At 45.9% G+C, this 22,727-nt stretch overlaps 1 protein-coding gene across 1 annotated transcript in view; it reads right to left on the bottom strand.

Annotated features, from left to right (window-relative positions):
• KCNS1 (potassium voltage-gated channel modifier subfamily S member 1) overlaps positions 1 to 22,727 on the bottom strand; it is a 28,061-nt gene that overhangs the window by 2,846 nt on the left and 2,488 nt on the right. Inside the window, exon 2 of the mRNA XM_035122826.3 lies at positions 8,088 to 9,080. Within this exon, the coding sequence (XP_034978717.1) occupies positions 8,088 to 9,053 (966 nt within the window). The 5' untranslated portion in view covers positions 9,054 to 9,080. The remainder of the gene's footprint in view (positions 1 to 8,087; positions 9,081 to 22,727) is intronic.

Raw genomic sequence — 22,727 nt, 5'->3', positions numbered from 1 at the left:
CTCCCACTGTTTTGTCCCTACGCACCTCCCCTGCATTAATGTTGAGGGAAACACAGACCCCTGGGAATGCGTAGCGTAGGCTGTCTCCATTACCATTAAACAAACAAACCAACATATTTCTTGGATGATTTTCAGAGCAGTTGTGCAACACAGCGACAAGATATCGATGCCTATGCCACAGCCAATACCTCTGCGATCATCATCTGAGGCCCTCCTTTGTGTGCCCCTTCCATGAGAACTGGCCTTTGCAGTTGTGACTTCCTGCTTGTGGAATAGTCTCCCCAGAGAAGCTCGCTTGGTGCCGTCATTACATATCTTTGTGTGCCAAGCCACAACTTTTTTTCCGTCAGGCCTCTGGCTTTTAATGATCTATGGTCTTGTTGCATGGATGAGATGTTTTAATCTCACTTAAAAAAAACCCAGAATCATCTTTAAGAGTGCTTTTTAAAGCTGGCTTTAAAGTACGTATGGCGATGGTTGGCTTAAAACACTGCAAAGCGTTTTAAGCTGCTATGGCAAAAAAAGCAACCAATAACTTTAATACATACTCGTTAAAACACTAATAATATGAGACTTAGAGAGCTTGCAATGCAGACACAGTTAGGTGTGCTTGCACTGTATCCAATTTGCAACCTCTTAATATTTCACAGCTGCAACATTTGAAATAGCTTGTTACAGGTTTGTTTTTTTCTTGTGCCGCTCAGAATCATTATATTAAAATATTATGTTCTCATTTCCCCCCCCCCCTCTCAATTCATAATGGGGTAGGGTGGGAGAGCCATTTGTATTGCAGATGGACCAACTAAATTGCAAGCAGGTGATTTTTGCTGCCATTCGAACTGTTTGTAGAACGTCTCATTTTGCAGAATAATCCTACACCCATTTACCTGGGAGTAAACCCTACTGAACTCAGCACAGTGTGCTGAACCTGTTATTGACTGGTGAGATTCATGGCTCTCTTACTTTATGAAGGATTGAAGCCTTGGAAGGAGGTGCTAAAAACACATAAACACCCTTGCTCCCAGTGCCACCAGCTCAATATCTGTTTATCTAGGGTCCAGGCGCCTTCCTGGATTAATATGCTTCTTAACAGCTCTCGGAATAAGAATCAAGATGCTTTGCTGACCACCACCCCTCCTGTGACTAATGCAAATAGAACCTCAAGGGTCAGGCAGCCTTTGCTGCCCTTGGTGTTTCTCCAGCTCCCAGCGCAGCTTCTCTGAAGGGCCATCAAGAATCTGGTCCTGGTGCTGCCGGCCTGCCTCTCAGGGTGTAGACGGTGCTGGACTCCAGATTGGCACCACTGCCAGCCGTATGTTAGGCATTCGGGGTTTGCATTCACCCGAGACAAACACCCATCTGGTGTCTGCAATGTTTGCCAGGGAGGAGATTGATTTCCTGATGGCAAATAAATATCTGTCACTCTCCTCCCTTTCGCAGAGTGCAGAGCAGGGACTTGAAAAGGGGAGGGGGAGGCTCATGCAATGCCAGAAGACGCGTCTGGATGTGATGCCAACTCAGCCACAGGGAAGATCAAGGAGGTTGCTGGTGCGAGGGGCTTCAAGCAGGATTTGGCTCTATGCAATTTTTCAGAAGGGTAGATGGGCAAATAATAATAATAATAATAAATCCCCAGTTGGTGAAAGGCTTGTGACACAGTAGAAGCTGCATTTTACCAAAGCTCCTCCTTTTTCCAAATTGGTTTTGGCAATCCTAGCGGGTGACTATGTTGGCATAACAGAGAGAGCCAATATCCAGTGCCAAATCTCAGAGAAGGGGTCAAAACGGAGCATTTCCAGTTTCTGAGTCAAGCTGGGACTGCCATACTTCCTTCTCTGTCTCTCTCTCACACACACACCTCTTTCAATTATGTGTGTTAATATTTTTATAATGGATTTTTTAATATACTTGTAAACTGCTTAGAAGCCACCTTGGCAATTAAGCGGTATATGAATTAATAAATAATAATTACCGGTATATCCAGCTAATGCATCCTAACAGTGCACTTGCGCAACAGAACTTACCCCATTCCTCCCCCCCACAATTGATTTCCCGAACTTGCAGAGGGCATGGGGTGTACATGGAAGCTCCATTGTGCAAGTGTAAATCATTGTGCTGCCAGGATGTGCCCGATTGATCCCACCTAATAATAATAAAAGACCAAAACATCAATATCAACAGTCTTTAACTTGCAGAAATGTGTCAGATGAAGTTCTCCTTTTTAGAGACATGATTATAGGCATGACTGAAGCCTTGTCAGCTAGCAAACCTACCCTCTTGGATAGCAAAAGATGTTCAGGGATGGAGGGGGGGTGGCTGCTCATTCAACTAAGCAGTTCCACTGGTGGAAGCCAACACAAAGGCTCCCTCTAGCATAGCAGGGCTTCCCCCCTGCTCCCCCCCCATCAGCTCTGGGGGGTTGGGGGGGGGAAACGCAGCTCCCAGAATTCTTTAGGGGGGGAGCCATGACTGTTTAAAGTGACATCATACTGCTTTAAAAATATGGTACAAATGTGGTCAAGGTTGAAGGGTGGGCATAGAGTGGGCAGCCTTGAAATGTTTCCTGTAGGCATCTCTTGTGAAGGGCAAGAGTTCTCTCCTCTCAATCCTCAGGCAGGATCTTTGTGAACTCCAAGCCGTTCATCAAAGGCCTTTGCATCAGTCTTTATATGTTGGCAATTCTCCAGCACACCCCTCTTATGTCTTCAAAATGGAGCCCAAGAAATGGATTGTGCTGCTCAGTATTTGCTCTACGGCATAAAGAAGGATCACAACTGACCGGCTGACTACAGCTGGAACTGCTGCTTACACTGAATGACCCATGTGTTGCTGTCAAAAGATGACGAGTCCATCCGTCAACGTCAGAGATGTGCATTTTTCACTCAGGCGTGTCAGGTGGGGGAATGGAAGTCCCTCTCGCCATTGCCAAGCAGAAGAAGCAGCGAGGAGGACTAACCCAGAGTCACGTGACATGAGCAGAACAAGATCTGTCAGAGCCGGTTATTTATAGGCAGGGACACAATTGACAGACAGGCTGGGACAACAGCATAGTGACAGTCAGACTCAAAATGAAACTGTCAAAATAGAGAGAGAGAGGCAGCTGATCCAAGTGCAACCAAAGATGGTGTGTGTGGGGGGGGGGAGCAGAGAGCGTGAAAATGCTGGGGGAGAAAACTAAGTTAGGGAATAGGAACTTCATCCTACCAGCAAGGAAGGTGGTAGCTCATAAAAAGGAAAAACTAGACAAAGATATCTGGGTGCAATTTACACTTGGAGGTAATGGGTCCCAGGTTTCTGGATCAATAACACATTTTCATCTTCTTACAGCAGCCATTACGTTTACTTCTGGCCTCTCACTTTGCTGGCTGCGTGAGCAGGGGAGGCAGCAGGGTGAAGCAATAAAACAAACTATGCTTACAGCACAAAGCAATGATGAGAAATATACTTCCAAACAGGAGCTCCACTTATGCTGTGTCTCCTCCTTGTTGCAGCATCACTACCCTCCTGTCCCTTGGTCCCAATGTCCCAAAATAGGTGGTTTCCTGCTTCCAGGGCTTATGCTTGATTTGCATCAAGGCTCCCCACCTTCTGTAGGAACTAGGGTCGAACTTGGTCAGGTATGTTACATTTGACCACTAAATATAAAACACCCCCAGGGTGGATGACCTTAATATACAATAATAATAATAACAATAATAATAATAATTTATTATTTATACCCTGCCCATCTGGCTGGGTTTCCCCAGCCACTCTGGGTGGCTTCCAACAGAACATTAAAATACAAAAATCTAATAAACATTAAAAGCTTCCCTAAACAGGGCTGCCTTCAGATGTCTTCTAAAAGTCTGGTAGTTGTTTTTCTCTTTGACATCTGGTGGGAGGGCGTTCCACAGGGCGGGGGCCACTGCTGAGAAGGCCCTCTGCCTGGTTCCCTGTAACGTGGCTTCTCGCAGCAAGGGAACCGCCAGAACAATACAACAATGAAGTAAACTTCAAGAAGAGTTTGGATTTGATATCCCGCTTTATCACTACCCGAAGGAGTCTCAAAGTGGCTAACGTTCTCCTTTCCCTTCCTCCCCCACAACAGACACTCTGTGAGGTGGGTGAGGCTGAGAGACTTCAGAGAAGTGTGACTAGCCCAAGGTCACCCAGCAGCTGCATGTGGAGAAGCGGAGACGTGAACCCGGTTCCCCAGATTAGGAGTCTACCGCTTTTAACCACTACACCACACATTGAATAAAACTGGAAGCAGGTAACCCTTTCAGAAACAGCAGTGCTCTCTCTGGGTGTGTTCATTTCATGCCTAAATGACAGCAATATAAGCATCCTTCTCCTTGGGAAGAGAACTACACAACCAGGTTTCTGCAACCAAGAAGGGAGAAGAATGGAAAACCAAGCTGTTGGCCTATGGCGAGATGGCCAAGCTGACTGGAAAACTCAGAAACCAAGAGGATAAAAACTTTATAAAAGAATGGGAAAATTTATAAGTTACCTAGGAGACCACTGTAAGCAAATGGAAACAAGAGCAGGATTTTGACTCACTTGTGGTGTAAAAAAATACTATAGACAATATGGTTTGATATAAAAATTGAATACGCACAAACATGCAGTTGCAGATCCTTAAAATGAGACCCCATGTAGGGAATGGGGGGAAGTCTCGAGATTCAGAGAATCTCTCTATACAGATATGTTTTTACTCATTTGTGTTAATTTGTACTTTGTATTTGTAAAACCAATAAAAATGATTTATTTATTTTTTTAAAAGCCTGGATTAGAGGAGACTGAGAGGAGATTTGATCACCAACTTCAAATATCTTAAGAGTTGTCACATGGAAGAGGGAACAAACTTACCCCTGCTCTGGGGGGTAAGACTAGAACAGGCATAGGCAACCTAGGCTCTCCAGATGTTTTAGAACTACAACTCCCATGATCCCTGACCACTGGCTCTGTTAGCTAGGGATCATGGGAGTTGTAGTTCCAAAACATCTGGAGAGCCCAGGTTGCCTATGCCTGGACTAGAACCACTGTTACAAGAAAGGAGATTCTGACTGAACATCAGGAAGAACTTTCTGACAGTAAGAGCTGTTTGACAGTGGAACCAACTCTCTAGACTAAATAAGTTTGACATCAATACCAGGAAAGGTCCTAGAACAGAAAATTCAACCGTCGGTCTGCAAGCACTTAAAAAAGAATGCTGTTATTACTAAGACCCAGCCTGGGTTTCTCAAAAACAAGTTATGCCAGACAAATCTCATTTCTTTCTTTTTTTGGACAGAATTATAAGCTTGGTGGATCGAGGGAACTCTGTGAACATAGTGTCTCTTGATTTTAATAAGGCTTTTGACAAAGTCCCCCATGACATTCTTGCAAGGAAGCTGGTAAAATGTGGGTTGAACGAAGTAACTGTTAGGTATATTTGTAGCTGGTTGACTGACTGAACCCAACGAGTACTCATTAACAGTTCCTCATCACCCTGGGAAAAATGACAAGTGGGGTGGCCACAGGGTTCTGTTCTGGGCCCATTGTTGTTCAACATCTTTATAAACAACTTGGATGAAGGAATTGAGGGGGTGCTCATCAAATCTGCAGATGACACCAAACTGGGAGGGGTAGCTAATGCTGCAGAAGACAGAAGCAGGATTCGAAATGACCTTAGCAGCTAATGCTATTGTACTCTGCATCAACAAAAATATAGTGTCTGGATCAAGGGAAGTAACAGTACCACTCTATTCTGCCTTGGTCAGACCACACCCGGAATACTTTGTCCAATTCTGGGGACCACAATTTAAGAAGGATGTTGACAAGCTGGAATGCGTGCAGAGGAGGGCAGCCAAGATGATCAAAGGTCTGAATCCTGGCAAACCCATTCAGCTGTGTAAAATTCTGCAGCAAATTCACTACATAATAAATAGCATGCTCTTCACTACGTAATATCTTAGGACCAGCTAGAGGATTGCCTTACCCCATATATATTGGCCCCCTCAACCACTTCAGTCTGCGAAATGGCACTTTTACAAGTGCCACATAATGTTCCTTCCTGATCCTTCAGTGTGGCAGCACCTAAGCTTTGGAACTCCCTGCCCACTGATATTAACCAGGCACCTTCACTGTACTGCTTTCAGCACCTGCTAAAAACTTTTTGGTGTAAGCAAGCATACCCAGATACCCATTTGACATGCATTTTTATATGTAATCCTATTTTACAATGCATATTTTTAAAACAGCTGACTTCATACATTTTGTGGGGGAGGAATAAGTAAACTTGTTTTCAGCATATGATTGTATTGGTCATTTTAATGGCCATTTTATGCAAACAGTTTAGAGGTTTTGATGATTAAGTGGTATATATAAAGCCTGCTGAATAAATACATGCATATCCTGTGGTCCTGTGCTTGGTGAGGTCACTTTTGGGCCGCTCCCTGCAAGGCTGAAACGGAACGATTCATCTTCTTGCAGAGTCTTGCCTGTTCTCATTACAATATGGGAGGCCCTTTGAGAACAAGAGTAGAAAACCCCAGCAGAACCCACAGATAAACACCCGCTACACTACAGGAGATCCCATCTCTGCCACTTGCTCAGACAGCCACTCATGCAGATGCAGCCAGCCAGCCAGCCAGCCTGAAAACTCCTTCTGGTGTCAGACAAATGCCAGCTCTTGCAGGTCAGCCTAAGGCTGGCTGGCAGGAGGATCGCAAATTATGAAGAGCTATGCTCCACTGAGCAAGGAAAACATTCTAGGGAATCGCCTGGAAATTTCAAGGGGTCCGTAATTAGGCCAGATGGTTTAGGACAGCAGAGACGGTATTTTTCCTCCTTTCCAAAATCCAAAATTTTGCACCAGGGAAGTAAATGTCTGAACGTAAGGAACAGGATCAAGAAAAAAAATACTACTACTTGGATATATGTTACTTAGTTCAAAGGCTTTGAAACCACCTCTGCAAAACATCAGGAAGCTTTGCAGGACACAGAAGCCCAGCCTGTCTATTTACATTTATTTATCTAACAGACTTACTAGCCACATTTTGAAATGCAGTATTTTGCTAAGGCAGCATATGGTATCTGATAAAAAGCAGGTATAAAACACATGTACAGCATTAAAGTAGTAAAAGTGACACATCGGCAGCACACAGGAAGCACACAATCTATTCCCAACTGAAAGATGTGGGGATTTCTTATGGGGTGGAGTTCCAAGAGTGTGGGGCCGCCACCAAAAAGTTCCCGACTCCTAGCCTAGCCTTCCTTCCTGGCTGACATACAAGCAAGGTCTCGCCAGCTGCTTTTAGTGCTCTGGCAGGTTCATACAGGTATTGGAAGCCTTTTAAGCAACTGGGCCTCCAATTGTTCAAAGTGGTGCTGTGGTCTAAACCACTGAGCCTCTTGGGCTTGCTGATCAAAAGGTCAGTGGTTCGAATCCATGCAACGGGGTGAGCTCCTGTTTCTCTGTCCCAGCTCCTGGCAACCTAGCAGTTTGAAAGCATGCCAGTGCAAGGAAGGTAGCAGGAAGGTAAACACCATTTCTGTGCGCTCTGGTATCCATCACAGTGTTCCGTTGCACCAGAAGCGGCTTAGTCATGCTGGCCACATGACCTGGAAAGCTGTCTGCAGATAAACACTGGCACCCTCAGCCTAAAGCGAGATGAGCGCCGCAACCCCATAGTTGCCTTTGACTGGACTTAACCATCCAGGGGTCCTTTACCTTACCTTTACTTTTTACCTGTTTAGAGTTTTAAAGGTCAGGACCAACACTTGGGATGGGATTTGACTAACCAAGCCCGTCATCAGTAGCCCTGAAAAAGGACTTCTGCCTGTTCATTGCAGCTTTCCCCTCGCTCCTTCTCCATGTGCCGTGCTAGGGGTGGGGTCTGAAGAATTTCAGAACAGCGCATGGGCAGAGTAAGGAGAGGTTTAAGATAAACCCCCCCAGCCACCACTTTCCCAGTAAGAATCCCATTGCGCCCATAAATTCTTCAAGGAAAACATAGAGCAAGATATGCAGCTGCATACTATGGCTTGAAACCAATGTCCAATTTGGGCCCCGAGAACCTTCAACATCCCAGGAAGCCCAAGCCACCCCATGACAGGCTTACCTTCAAGGTGGCTCCTAAGGACCTCAGACCCGTCGAATGCCTCGCCAGCTTCAGCACCCGGAATATCCTCATGAGGCGAAACACCTGCACCACCTTGCTCAGGTTGCCCAGCTCCGAGTCGCTCCCCGCGGTCACTTCCACCAGAAGGCTGAAGTAGAAAGGCACCACCGAGACGATGTCAATCAGGTTCAAGGGGTGCTTGAAGAACTTCCTCAAGTTTGGCGCTAGCAGCAAACGGGCCGTCACTTCAAAGGTGAACCAGGAGATGCAAAAGTACTCCAGGTTCTCCAGCACCGTGTCGTCCTTCAAGATGCCTTCCTCGTCAGGCTCCTGGTACTCCGGCATGCTGTGGATGCACATGCTAGCGATGGAGGCCAACACAACGCTGATGGACACAAAGCTGAAGAGCTTGCTTGGGATGGAGTAGCCCGGGTTCTCCATGGTGAGCCAGAGGCGCTTGCGCACATTGCCGCAGCGCAGGGTGCTGTAGCGAAGTAGGTCATGGTTGAAATCCGAGATCTCGTCCGGAGACATGTCCACACTGCTGACCTCGCTTTCTTCATCCCAGTTGTGGTGGCGGCTCTCCAGCTTCCGCTCGTGGTAGCGGTAGCTGCAGCAGGAGTCCAGGAAGAACTCGTTGATGCCCCAGTACTCGATCTCTTGGCAAAAGGAGAAGACGCACAGCTCGTCCATAACATGCAGCTTGCCTGTCTGGTAGAAGTGGAGCACATAAAGGAAGAAGCCAGGGTTGCGGTCAAAGTAGAATTCCCGGGCACTCACGTCATAGTCGTCACACAGCTGCAAGATGGACTCCTCTGAGTCGCAAGAGAGCAAGCGCCCAAGGCGAGTGTCGGGGAACTTGGAGAGGGCGCTCGAGCTCAGCCTTCTTCTCAGGCCCCCAACGTTGATGTTGATGACCTCATCCTCAAAATTGGGATCCCAATAGTTTAAGGTCTTGTTGACCATGATCAGCAGAGCTGGGGCTAATTTGGCCTGTAAACAAGTCAGAGAGAGAGAGAGATTTTATATAAGACACTGGGTTTCTGCTGGAGTACAGCAGCAATCCAAAGCATATTTTGTAGTGAGGTCAAGGGAGGAGAACCTGTTGCAGTCTGATAGCCACTGACTTTAGACAAGTCAGTTTGTGAAATTCACTAAAAACCTGTTTCACCTTTGTCTTCCCTCCTTGATTCTCATTCTTACTAGTTAGTTTGAACATAACTTCAGACTTTACGGTCCCATTCCTTGGGGGCAGGAATGATTGATGTTCTCCACTTTGTTCACATAAAACATGAGCCTCCTCAATGTCTTCATGAATATACAGTGCATATTGTGCATGCTGGTGTTGGTCCCTGCCCCCAAAGTGGTCATGCATGCTAGGCACCCACTCCACCCCTATCTTTCCATATCGAACTAGATGTGCTTCGAAGCTTCCTTCACACCTTCCTGGTCAATGCAAGAAGGTTGAGGATGCAGCGGACAGAGACAAGAAAGCTGACAGCAGGGTCTCCCCAACTTATACACCTTGGGTGGAAGTCAATGGAGCACTCTTCCAATGATTCCATCTGCCCATGCCTTCCAGCTTGCCAGATGAAACGATCCCACCCTCATCCCCTGCACGCTGTTCTGTGAGTTCTCCTGACTTCCCCAAACCAATCTTGGGGGGGGGGGCAGTGGGAGAAAAGGAGAGAGGAGAGGAGAGGGAGCCCTGTTGTGCAACCGGAAGTCCTTGAGCAGGGCTTCCATTGACAGAGTTTCAGGTCCACATACATTCTTCTGAATGAATAAGACAATAGTCTAGCTATTACAAACATATAAATAATGTCTTGCCAATTCATTGGCAGACACCTTGCAAAACATAAGAAGAAGAGTATAGTATCCAACTCCAGCTTATTGTGTCCTATTTGCTCTATCTTATCCCTTATCTTTAGGGACACGGGTGGCGCTGTGGGTTAAACCACAGAGCCTAGGGCTTACCAATCAGAAATTCGGCAGTTCGAATCCCCGCAGCGGGGTGAGCTCCCATTGCTCGGTCCCAGCTCCTGCCAACCTAGCAGTTCGAAAGCATGTCAAAGTGCAAGTAGATAAATAGGTACCACTCCAGCGGGAAAGTAAACGGTGTTTCCGTGTGCTGCTCTGGTTCGCCAGAAGCGGCTTTGTCATGCTGGCCACATGACCTAGAAGCTGTACGCCGGCTCCCTCGGCCAATAACGCAATGTGAGTGCCGCAACCCCAGAGTTGGTCACAACTGGACCTAATGGTCAGGGGTCCCTTTACCTTTTATCCCTTATCTTTAACCTTGCTTTGGACAATTTCTCCACACTCAGATATAGTTTCCGCCATCCTTTGAGACATTTCCAATTTACCTTGCTAAATGTACGGTGTTTTTTGGCAATGTGTCATCACTTCAATACCATTCTCTTGCTAATTCATTTACGGAGAGAAATAAATTACTCTTAGGCACAGGTACTCAGAGCAGATATCAAACAGTAAGGAAATGCGTAAGTCATGTTCCCATTTCATCATCTATTGCTTAACTTGTTCTTCCTCACACACACACAAAAAAACAACCTAAGATGATTTTATAAATCTTTGACAGAATATGTGTTGCATTTTCAATCTGATGGTGTTTTCCCCTCTTCCGAAAATCAGTACATTCCCGCAACAAGGATCTATTTCAATATAGTTTCTAAGGGAAACTACTTCACTGAGTGCATACCGTTTTTAACAAACTGCATTGAGAGAACAAAATGTCACAGTCGATTGGTTGTTATCCTGCATTTTCCACTGTGGTTTTCTGTTCACTGGGGGAAAAGGCTGCAGGTCAGTGGTAGAGCATCTACTTTTCATGGAGAAGGTCCCAGGGTCGATCTCTGGGAATGCCCCATCTGAAATTTTGGAGAGTCTCTTCCAATCAGTGTAGATCAGGCATCCCCAAACTTCGGCCCTCCAGATGTTTTGGACTACAATTCCCATCTTCCCCAACCACTGGTCCTGTTAGCTAGGGATCATGGGAGTTGTAGGCCAAAACATCTGGAGGGCCACAGTTTGGGGATGCCTGGTGTAGATAATGCAAACCTAGATGGACCAATGGTCCGACAGCTCCCTCCCATGTCACTTTTCTTACTGTGAAAAGTTGTTGTTGTTGTTGTTGTTGTTGTTGTTGAGGAGAACAGATTTCTGGCTCCAAAGTGCTACTTAGTCATTGCTATTTATTGCAATGTGCCCTCATGCACTGTGATGGGTTCTAAGATGCCCGCTTACTGCAATAAGATCAATGAGAGAGATGTGCAAAAGTGTGGCAGTCTGGAAGCATCTCAACTATTCAATCCAAGATGAATAATCCGTTTCTATGGTACGTGCGCCATTCATCTGTATGCCCAAACCAGATGACCTCACCCAAGAGAGGGGAGGCTGTGAAACGTGCCAAAAACTATAGCTTTGAACAAGTACTGAATTTCTCATGGATGGAAACAGTCAGTAGCTCACATCATCCAACACATTGTCTTTGTCATCAGGCAGCACTAACTCAAACAGGTTCCCATAAATTCTGAAGAAGTGTGTATGCACACGAAAGCTCATACCAATGACAAACTTAGTTGGCCTCTAAGGTACTACTGGATGGAATCTTTTTTATTTTGTTTCGACTACGGCAGACCAACACAGCTACCCACCTGTAACTAGGTTCCGATAAGCAAGTAAAAAATTAGCCTTCTCATCCATCAAACTCCAGCTCCGTATTCAAAATAGCAGCTCCTAAACTGAGCAAAGTATAAGCAATTTTGTCTGCAAAGGAGGTGGCAAAACTCTACGCAGCAGGCAAAGGATGACTCACCCGCAAAGTAAGCGGCAACCCATAAGCTGCGCTGAGCCACCCCTCCAGATGGTATTTTGCACAGCTGAAGGGAGCAGAGAAGAAAACATTCCTTCTCTGATGCCACCCATCTTTTGGAGAACATCTACAGAATCAAACAGGCTCAGCACAAGATGAGCGCTGACTGGGACAGCCATTTCTCCCCCTCCCCATCACCACTTACTCAGCTTTTATGTGAAGAAAGGAGGCATTTGCCTACATAGCAAGAAGGAGAACCGTTTACACCATTGCTCAGTTTCATCCTAATGACAACCTGACTCATCCAGAGACCAGACAATGCAAGGAAATCTGGATCCCCAAATTCCACAATATGCACATTCTAGCTTGCTTCTCACAGCATGTAGAATTCTCAAAGCATGTAGCATTAGCAAGTAACAACATTGTGACAGCCACAGGACAGAATGGTTCGTAAGTTGTTTTAAACTGCTTTTAATACTGTGTTTTAATGTGGTAGCCTGCCTTGGGACCTTAGAGCTAAAAGCAGGTAATAAATTAGAAATAACAACATCATCAGTGGTGAGCAGAGTCAAAATAAGCGTACACATTTCCCATTCAATTCCATCCATGTACAAAACCCATTCAAACACAAACATACAAACTTTCCCTGCAGCCAGTACAGAAATAGATTGAGCAGGCGAAGTCTAAGTTACTAGCGCAGATCACTACAATATCAAAATTCAATATCAAAATGAGTTAAACCAATTCACAATCAGACACACAGGGTAGGATACGTATATACACACTTATACAAATACCCATACATACATACATATATGAGATTTGTGAAAAAGGGTGAAAAGGCTATTGTAAAGAGGTGCACTTTTGGCATACAACAAAGGCTACACCAGGCATCCTCAAACTCAGCCCTCCAGATGTTTTTGGCCTACAACTCTCTTGATCCATAGCTAGCAGGACCAGTGGTCAGGGATGATGGGAATTGTAGTCTCAAAACATCTGCAGGGCCGAGTTTGAGGAAGCCTGGGCTACACAATTAGGGTGCCAGATGCACCTCTGTGGAGAGAGAATTCCACAGGCTTCTCCTGGGCTGTTTCTGCCTCCCCAAACTTCCGAGGGTGGTAGAATTACCTAGAGAGCTCCCCTTTGTCATTCTTAACACACAAGAGGGTTTCGAAGGTGGTGCCAAAGGCGTCTGCGGCTACTCTTGAGTAAAGACGCTCCACTCTGTCTTGTCTTTCAAGGTTTTATTGTGCATATTATTTACAGTGCAAAGATCTCAGCAAGCACGACTGCCAGTCCATGTCAGAACCCCGCAATGGCTTCTTCCGGGTTCTTGACCAGCATAAAAGCCTGGGCACCCCAAAGCGCCGCCCCCTGGCCCTACGGGTGGGCGCACACCTCAATTCGGACGTCGGATGGAACGGTCTCCCTTCTGGCGGCCCTGTGTCTGACATATCTCCAGACTCCTCTTCCCCTGACCCTCTTTCTTAGCGGGGCTTGGGCTCAGATGCCTGCCAGAGCCCTCTCTCCACCCCGCTCACATCCTCATTCCTTTCTCCTGACTCGCTGCTCGTGCTGACGCTGGGTGAGGAGCTAGTCAGGATGACAGGGGGCGGCTGTCATCTGGAATAAAGTTACTGTATTAGAAGGTGTTCCAAAGCTGTCTGTGGACAAACACCAGCTCCCTCGGCCTGAAAGTGAGATGAGCACCACAACCCAATAGTTGGCTTTGACTGGACCATCCAGGGGTCCTTTACCTTTACTTTTCTAGTCTGGCGAGAAGCACTGATTGTTCCCTAGGCAGGATAATGCACTGCAGGCTCACTTCAAGGATGGGCTAAGAAATCCAGCTGGGACAATGCTGCAAACACTATTCTGGGCCAAGAATCTGTCTGATCTCTCATTCACTCTCACATGCAACCTGCAATAAAAAGTTGCAGTGCATCCTAACCATTAAAAGGTCTGTCCAGAGCAACAGCCAGCTATGGATGCAAGCTGAAATGAGCTCAAGCAGGTCCTGTCTCCCCCTTCCCATTTTCCATTTTTCTTTTCAATTTGCCCCAATTAACTACTGTAAGCATACTCAGTTCTCATTGGGCTGTGTGTTTTGGGGGGGGGGAAGGGTTGTTTGTTTTTTTGTTTTTTTACTGCATTAGACTTGCTTTCTGTTCTTTTAAGATTGCACTTATACCAACTTCTGGTTCCCTCCAAGCATGCCAATACCACCCTCTCACCCAGGCATCCCCAAACTTTGGCCCTCCAGATGTTTTGGACTACAATTCCCATCTTCCCCAACCACTGGTCCTGTTAGCTAGGGATCATGGGAGTTGTAGGCCAAAACATCTGGAGGGCCACAGTTTGGGGATGCCTGCTCTCACCTCACAAAGGGTCTGTTTTGATCCCATCTCTGTCAGCACTGGTCAAAGTTCAGTGGTAGAAAGCATCTAGTCTTCATGCGGATGGTCACTAGGTCTGAAACCCTGGATTATCCTGAGCTAGATGGATCGGATGTCTGACTTGGTACAAAGGCAGTTTCCTATGAGGAGACCCACGAGTTTGCTTGGTATGGGAAGACTCTCCCTGCTCAAAAATTCCTTCAGACAGCAAGTTTAATATTGCTCAGCTCAGTGGCTTCAAAGCAACGCTGCCGATACTTCTGCGCTGCAGCGCTTCTGCCCCAGCAACCCACAACTCTTGTGTGAAGGGCATCAGCTGAGATCAAGAAATATCTGTTAATTATTAAGCATCTGAGAAGGCAGCACCTCTCCTTCAACTGGGAAGAGAGCAGTGGCATTATCATGGCTGCGCAACTGAATTTTCCAAAAGGTACATTCCCGCTGTGACTTATGCAGCGTCGCTGGTACTGCTCCCCACCAAGTTAGACAACAGTGATGCCAAGGGCTTGTGAATTAGGGGGGGGGGGAGTGGCCGGCAAAGGGTTAGTCCACTATTAGCACCTTCCTTACTAAAGAGAAGAAGGACCAACAGCTCCAAAGACCCCCACTATGATCTTTCTAAGGAAGGGAGTTGACCAATAAAATGGCACAGCGGTAAAGGACTAAAGCACCCACTCCCCAAAATACATTGAACTAAGTGGAAATTGCTTTCCCCCCAATTGCTTTTAAGTTTTAAAAAGACAATGAGAAATTACCACAGTCCCATTCATGTGGCTTGGCCAAGTTCTGGTGAAAGAAGCCTTTGTTCATATACAGTGGTACCTCGGGTTACAAACGCTTCGGGTTACAAACGCTTCAGGTTACAGACTCTGCTAACCTGGAAGTAGTACCTCGGGTTAAGAACTTTACCTCAGGATGAGAACATAAATTGCGTGGTGGCGGCACAGCGGCAGCAGGAGGCCCCATTAGCTAAAGTGGTGCTTCAGGTTAAGAACAGTTTCAGGTTAAGAACGGACCTCCGGAATGAATTAAGTTCTTAACCAGAGGTACCACTGTCAAGCCTTTGCAAGGATGCTTGAAAGTATTCAAAGAGGCAGCTGGGTTACAATCTCAAAACAACATCCTCCCAAATCCAAAATAAAATAAATAAAAATACTCTTTATGTTGGGGGCAGGTAGCCTTGCTGAAGAAAACAAAAACAAACAAAAAAACCTAAAGGAACATTTGCTGCTGGAACTATCCTGTTAAGGGAGAGCAGAATCTGTGACTTATTAAAACAATTAGATTAAATCATCACAGACTGTCACATAGGCACCAGAGAAACTTGTTGATGGGTGTGAGGAACATTGCAGGGACTGTCCATAAGAGGTCTGCATCAGCACAACAGCATCAACAGCAACAAGGGCTCCGAGAAAGAGCTGCCTTTTCCCAAAAAACAATGTCTTAACAGTTTCAAGAGTGCCGGGAAATCATGCTCTCCCTCCGGAAGATTTCTGCTTTAGAAAAAGGATGTCTGGCTCCCGAACAAATAAGCAACATCCATCACCAGGCAGAGCCCAACTGAAGGCTTCTTTAGTTGTAGCTAAAGAGGTTTCCTTCCATCGCTTCTTGAAGCTATAGAATGCCACAGAGCGGCACCGTGCTTATTCTGGCTGGTGAAAAGGTCCTTCGCCGTTCTCCTTGGAAGTGGCACTCTTGAAGCCCACTGCTATACACAGGAGCACAATGCCATGGGTGTCTACTTAAAAGTAAGTCCAATTCAGTTCAATGGGGGCTTACTCCCAGGTAAACTGTTGGGGTCTGCACTGCTAGATTGAGCAAAGTGCATTCTGAATTAACAAACAAACAACATATCCAAACAAACAAACAACATATCCAAAACTGAGCCTTAAGCCCAAGATGTTGCATGTGCCTTCTTGCCTTCTTGCCCCATGTGCATTGTACATTTAAAGCAGTATCATACCAATTTGAACATTTGGGGCTTCCCCCAAAGCATCTGAAACTCCCACCTCATGGTTACAATTCCCAAAGTTCCTTGGGAAGAGGGATTGATTGAATGTTCAGCCACTTTGGGAACCGCAGCCCTGTGAGGTGTATACTTCCAGCACCCTTAACAAACTACCGTATTTTTTCTGTGTATAAGACGCTTCCCCCATATAAGACGCCCCCTATTTTGGGGGGACTAAATTTAAAGAAAACGAGGGGAGGTGGCCCAAAGTTGGTGAGCTTTTTTAGGGGGAATTGCACATGCACCATCACCCTAGTAGGGCCGTTGCTGGGGGTTGGCAAAGTGGGCAGCCCCTCCCCCACCACCACTGCAGGCGGGAAGCTCCCTAGAGCGCAGGCAGCCATCCAGCTGGCTGGCGGGTGCAGCTTCCCCTCCATGCCGCTGTGGGAAACATTCCCTAGAGCATGCCTCCCACAGCTGTATGGGGGGGGGAGTTGCGCGCCTACCAACCAGGTGGCTGGCTGCCCGCAGCTCCCCCCCCCCCGCACGCCACTATCCGTGTATAGGACCACCCCATTTTTTTTACATGATTTTTTAATTAAAAAAAACCTCATCAAATACATGGAAAAATATGGTACATTTCCTAGGATTCTGGGGGGGGGAGCCATGCCTATTTGACTAGCATAATAGTTTTCAATGTGTGGCACAAAAGAGTCTTAGATCACTTTCCATTTTGGCTTTGTTACCGTAAGTGTGAAGAAAGTGATTGGAAGAAGTCCAAAATCTTATTCTGAATCTGAATCTGCTCTCAGTTATGGCCAATAAAATCCAGAAAGAATTTGGGCTAGTAACTTCAGGAAGACACTCCTATATTTGGGTTCTCCTTCAGCAGTTAATTACCTACCACATGGTCCTTGAAGAAAGAAAAGAGCATCGATGACTCAGGAAATTACTCGTCTGTGTCTAATTTCCATTTGAGGAAAAGGTAACCAAGCACCCAGGCACCTGCAGTGTGGGTCTTTTTCGTCTCCCAAATTTGGGATGGGGCAGACATCTGCCATGTAATGTGTTAACCACTAGAATTGTAAAGTTGTAAATTTTAATTGAATTGTAAAGATCACGGAATTGTAAAGTTGGAAGGGACCCAAAGGCTTAAACATTCTTCTTGAAGCCACTTGTAATTACCTGGATGTTGCCTCAAACAGTTTTGTTTATTGTGGGTGGGGAGTTTGCAAACCATTCAAGACTAAAATTAGGAGGAACAGAGAAGATTGAGGATACAGTACATTTGCAGAGGAAATCCTTTCTTTGTTCAAACAGATCAGTTACAGTGACAGAACTGCAGACCTTGTTGAAGCAGAGGTCCTGGAATCACAATGGCAATGGACAAATCACCGGCAATTACATCCTTGAACTTCACTTGCTTATATGTTTATAAGTGGTTATCAACATATAAAGGGCAGACTTCCAAATTCTGTGCTGGTCTAGCAACACGGCTGATGTATGCGATCAGCCTCTGAGCTTAATTGCACTATTCATTTTTCTGCAGACTCCTTCTGTAGGAGCAAAGCAAGACAATCATTTCTGCAAGAACAAACAAAGTAGCAATATCGCTCTTTGATTAACTTTTGCATGGACCATGTTCTTATTGAAGCAAACATTAATAATTGGATTTCTTTCCCCTCCCCTTAAAGAACGGTAATTTCAATCTTACAGGCACAGGAATTTGCTGGTGGCACAATGAAGAACCAAACCTGTGTGCCAAAGCCATGATTGCCAAATTGACAATTTATCCTGATTTTCAATGCATCAGGTGTTATTTAAATAGTATCATCATGAAACTAACTTTACAGAGAAGCATATCCAAGAGCCAACCCTTCCCCCAAGAGAGATGGAAGTCTTAATTTAGTCACGGGAAGGGAAGGAAGAGAGCAGAGAAGACAGAGAAGGAATGAAAGTGATCAAATGTAGCTGTGTCCACTTAGCTAACCTCCAGATGTTGCTTGACTACAACAACCATCATTCCTGAATACTGACCATGCAGGCTGGGACTTAGGCTATGTTTCTGTTGTGAAGTTGTAGTTGAGCCAAAGCTTTGCAGAGGAAGTGATGCAATGTAAGAGGGAGACCTAAGCATAAAAGGGAGCAAGAGCAAAGAAACCGAGTATTTTTAAAGGGCCAAAGTTCAAGTGGGTTGGAGGAATTTCAGCATAAGTCTCTTGGGTGACCTTTGAAGGTGCTTCTCACTGGTGATCTGTCTATTAGATGGATGGAGAACCTGCTGGACTCCCAACAGCCCCAGCCAGTATGGCTAATGGTCAGGAATTATGGGAGTTGTAGTCCATCAGCATCTGGAAAACTGCACGTTCTCCATCCCAGGTCTAGAGAATCAAGTATGTCATGGGCCATTTTCAAATTCATGTTTGGCTGCAGTCTGAAAGCTGGAGGGCAGAATGTTTTGGCCTAGCTAGGGTTTTAAAACTGACCAGCAGGAGAGATCTAAAGAAGCTCATTGAGATTTTTTTAAAAAATAGTCTTTGATTCACATGTAAAAGTAGGCACTGAGGAGACTATGTGTACTGACCTCTTTTAGGAAGCTGTTCTAGATATTGGGTACCACCACTACAAAGTTATCATCCATGTCTCTACCTGCTGTACCTTTGACACCAGGGAGTTTGACTACTGAGGGCCTCTTGACCCAGAATAAGGTAGATCAAACAGTGGGAGGCAATTGAGATTCTAGTGCCAGGCCATTAGAGTTGTAAAGGTCAAAACCAGCCCCTTGAACTGAGTCTAGAAGCAGAATGGTATCCAGCACAGCTGGCGAAAGATTGATAAAATATGACCCAATAGAACAGCTCCAGTCAGAATCCTGCCAGCTGCATTGAGTCAATGGAAGTTTCCAGAGTCTTCAAGGACAGTTCCACATACAGTTCCACATACAGCACACTGCAGGAAGCTAGCCTGGAGGTGACATGAACACACAGAACTAAGGCCAGATTTGCTTTTGCAAGTATAGCTGGCATAAAATATCAAGTTGGTAAAACACGCTCCTGGCCATAACTATCAATTCTGCTTAAGGAGCAGATCCTGATCCAGGGACCCTCCCCAAACTGCAAACCTGCTGCATTTTGTGTAGAAAAGGGCAGAGAGAGGAAGGTGCAATCCTGTCTGAAACATATTGACCACTAGAACCCCCAAAACCAACAGTACCTCCGTCTTGGGTGGGTTAAGCTTCAGTTTGACTTCATCCAATCCAAAGATGACACCAGTTCAGGACTTCTAATCTTGCCTCCCTAGGGTCAGAAGATGCAAACAAGAGATGTTGCTCAGTGTTATCTGCAAGCAGATGATGTCCTATCCTCGTCCAAATCCCTGAACGGCCTCTCCTAGCAAATCCACGTACGTTAAGGGAACAGGAAATAAGATGGAACCTTGTAGTACCACATATCCTAAATGCAGTCCCCCACCACCACTTTCTGGGACTGACTCATCAGGAGAGGATGAAGCCACTACATCCCACCAAGGTGATTCAGAAGGGTACAATACGGTAGTTGATGGCATCATAAGCCACAGAGAGGTGGACCTCTGTTGATCTCCTGTTGGAGGTTCTCCCACCAGCACTTTCAGTTCCAAAAGCAGGCTTGAAACTTGATTGGAAAGAAGATTCTGATTCAAGAAACCTTGAAACTCATACAGGGTGAGAGCTGTTCAAACTGGCAGGATACAATTGTGAGGTTGTTGTCGCCCCCCCCCAATACAGACCCAACCCTTCCACCAGCCGTTGCCAACCTGGCGCCTTCCAGATGTTTTTACGAAGCTCCCAGAGGACACCAGGTTACCAAAGCCTGACTGAAGTGTTGCCACGATCTCACCTTCCGACAGTGAGACATGTACTCGTTTTATAACACAGCTGCCCAGCCTCAGCCTGGCTAACTAATGAAGGATGGGAATCATCTGTCCACATCCTCCTGGGAAGAACCTAAGGAAGAAATATGATAAATGACTTGCTATGGAAATACATTTTTGAAGTGTACTTTTGAAGTGCACACATACTTCCTCATGTTCTGCAGCAGGAGGAAGCAAAGACTCAAGAAGCTCCACAGAAGCCAGAAATGCCACAGACAGCTCAGCTAGTTATGGGAAGCTCACCTCTGCTGAAATGAATCAGCAATTGTGATTTGCAGTACATTCATTCATTCATTACAAGCAGGGCAACCAGTTTTCTTAGCCAGGTAATTATGAGCTTCAGCAACATCTCTCTAGCCATGAGATAAAGGGAATGTGGTCAAAGGAGGACCATGACTGACGTTTTCCCCTAGTGAACCAATAGGGAAATCCTGTGCTTGGGAGGTCACCTCCATCCTTATATTTCTGGCCAATTTCATGGGATTCCACGTCTTCATGTTCATAAAGCATACTTTTGATGGGGAGAGGAACGGCAGTACGTCCTGTGGTCTGCTTGATGTTTTTTTTTTTAAATCCCTTTAACACACCACCTTTCTACATGCATGCCGAAGTTCTTCACTAGCATTGCCACCACCAACAATACCAGTTCCTCCTCCCTCTGAGAACATCAGGTCCCCATCATCTAAGCCACATGCTGCCGCTTTGCCTCCAAAATCCTTTAAAATACTAGAAAGTGTGGCTCCCAGTCCTGCCAGACTAGACATTTCTGCTGCGCATCTCTCCTTTCCCACTGATCAAAGGACACCACATATTCATAAGAAGAACCCTAAAAGCCCATCTAGTTAAGCATTTTGTTCCACAGAGACCAGGCATATGCCTCCTGGAAACCCTAAGAGGAGTGTGTTTTTGTTCCCTGGCAAATGGTATTCCACATCCCTTTGTGGCTTGCAAACAATGGTAAATTGCCAACTACATCCTCTCTTCAATCCTGAGCACTTGAATTGCTGTTTTAAGTGAAGTGCAGGAGAGGATTAATAAAACACCCTTTCTGCCTTAGTAAAAGCCTCATTTTCCTAGCTCTGAAGCTGGTTCAATTCAGAGATCTTCAAATACTTTCATCAGTGGCAATCACAAGCTTAATTCTGGAGACCAACAGGCAAAGGTCTAAAGAATGGACTGGTTTTCAAAAAGTCACTGACAGCACAGGGAAGTTCTAGTTATAGGTAGGTAGCCGTGTTGGTCTGCTGTAGTCGAAACAAAATAAAAAAATTCTTTCCAGCAGCACCTTAGAGACCAGCTAAGATTGTCATTGGTATGAGCTTTCATGTGCATGCACACTTCTTCTTCAGCACAGGGAAGGTAAGTGTGAGAGTGCATCAGCATCGTAGGCTGACTAGAATGGGGTGCACATGCCAGTCACCCACCAGTTCCCCTTAAAGCCCCCCACTTTTCACTGGACAGGGGCTCCATGAGGGATGCAGTGTAACTTGCCTCTGGGGGTCAGGAAGCAATCACTAGAAACAGTGACTGGCCACCAAACCCAGCCCAAATGTTTGCACTCCTGTCTCAATAACTGGTTTGGATGGATTGCCTTGGGCCACATTGGAGATCTCACCCCAAGGGCCTCATGAAGACCCCAAGCCTTACAGCCAACAGCCCCGAGCTAGAGCGATCAGACCACTTTATGAAGCAGATTGGAGGAGACCAGGAGGAACGAGAGACCAGGAAACACGTTTCTTGCATTTTAATGTCACTCCCAAGGACAGGTAAGGCTGCTATTAGACAGCATCTGATGAACCAGAGGTCTTTACGTCAAACACCACTCCAGACACAGCTGGCTCCCAGGTGTTTCAGGCGGACACGTAGTTACGCAGTTCTTTTGGGGGAGGGGGAAAAAGAACATTAAAGGCACACACACAAAAACATACAGCTGCTGGAAGACCAGCGCAGGGATTGGGCCAAGATGGGTCTTCTTAATCCTTGCATACTATTTTCCTGCTACCACACACCACTCCTCCCTCACTGCAGGGTGCAGATGAGACAGAAGCAACAAGGTGTTCCTTCTGCGTGCTTCGCCGCAACAACAAGCAACTGAGTCATGCATATAGATTAAAATGCACTCACTATACCTACAGCTTCGTCCTTCCCTACACCACAGATGAGCCATCTAAAGCTTTCCCCCTTCTCACCACTCGGGCAACCGTGTGATACTTGGACACAGGTACGAAGAAATTTGCAAGACCATGTCTATGTAATTGCCATAAACATTCTGCAACCATTATCTCAGGGAAGACTTATAGAAAAAACCCTTTTTGTAGGGGGAGGCTACCTGCACAGGATGTTCTTGTGCATCTATATCAGTACACTGGCACAAAAGAGAACCCAGGAAATAGGACCTGGAAACACATGCATGAGGTTTTTCCTGCATGGTCTCATGTGCTGATGCTGCAAACGCCACAGTGCAACTATGCAGGCCATCTTCCGCCAATCTGGCGCTTGCTGGGACTGATGGGAGCTGTCATTGCAAACATCTGGAGGGCTCCAGGTTGCAAAAA

This window comes from Zootoca vivipara, chromosome 7 (assembly GCF_965207765.1).
Source record: "Zootoca vivipara chromosome 7, rZooViv2.hap1.1, whole genome shotgun sequence".
Classification (NCBI taxonomy): domain Eukaryota; kingdom Metazoa; phylum Chordata; class Lepidosauria; order Squamata; family Lacertidae; genus Zootoca; species Zootoca vivipara.
The sequence above is the reverse complement of the archived record's forward strand: the minus strand, read 5'-3'. Positions and strand labels throughout refer to the sequence as shown.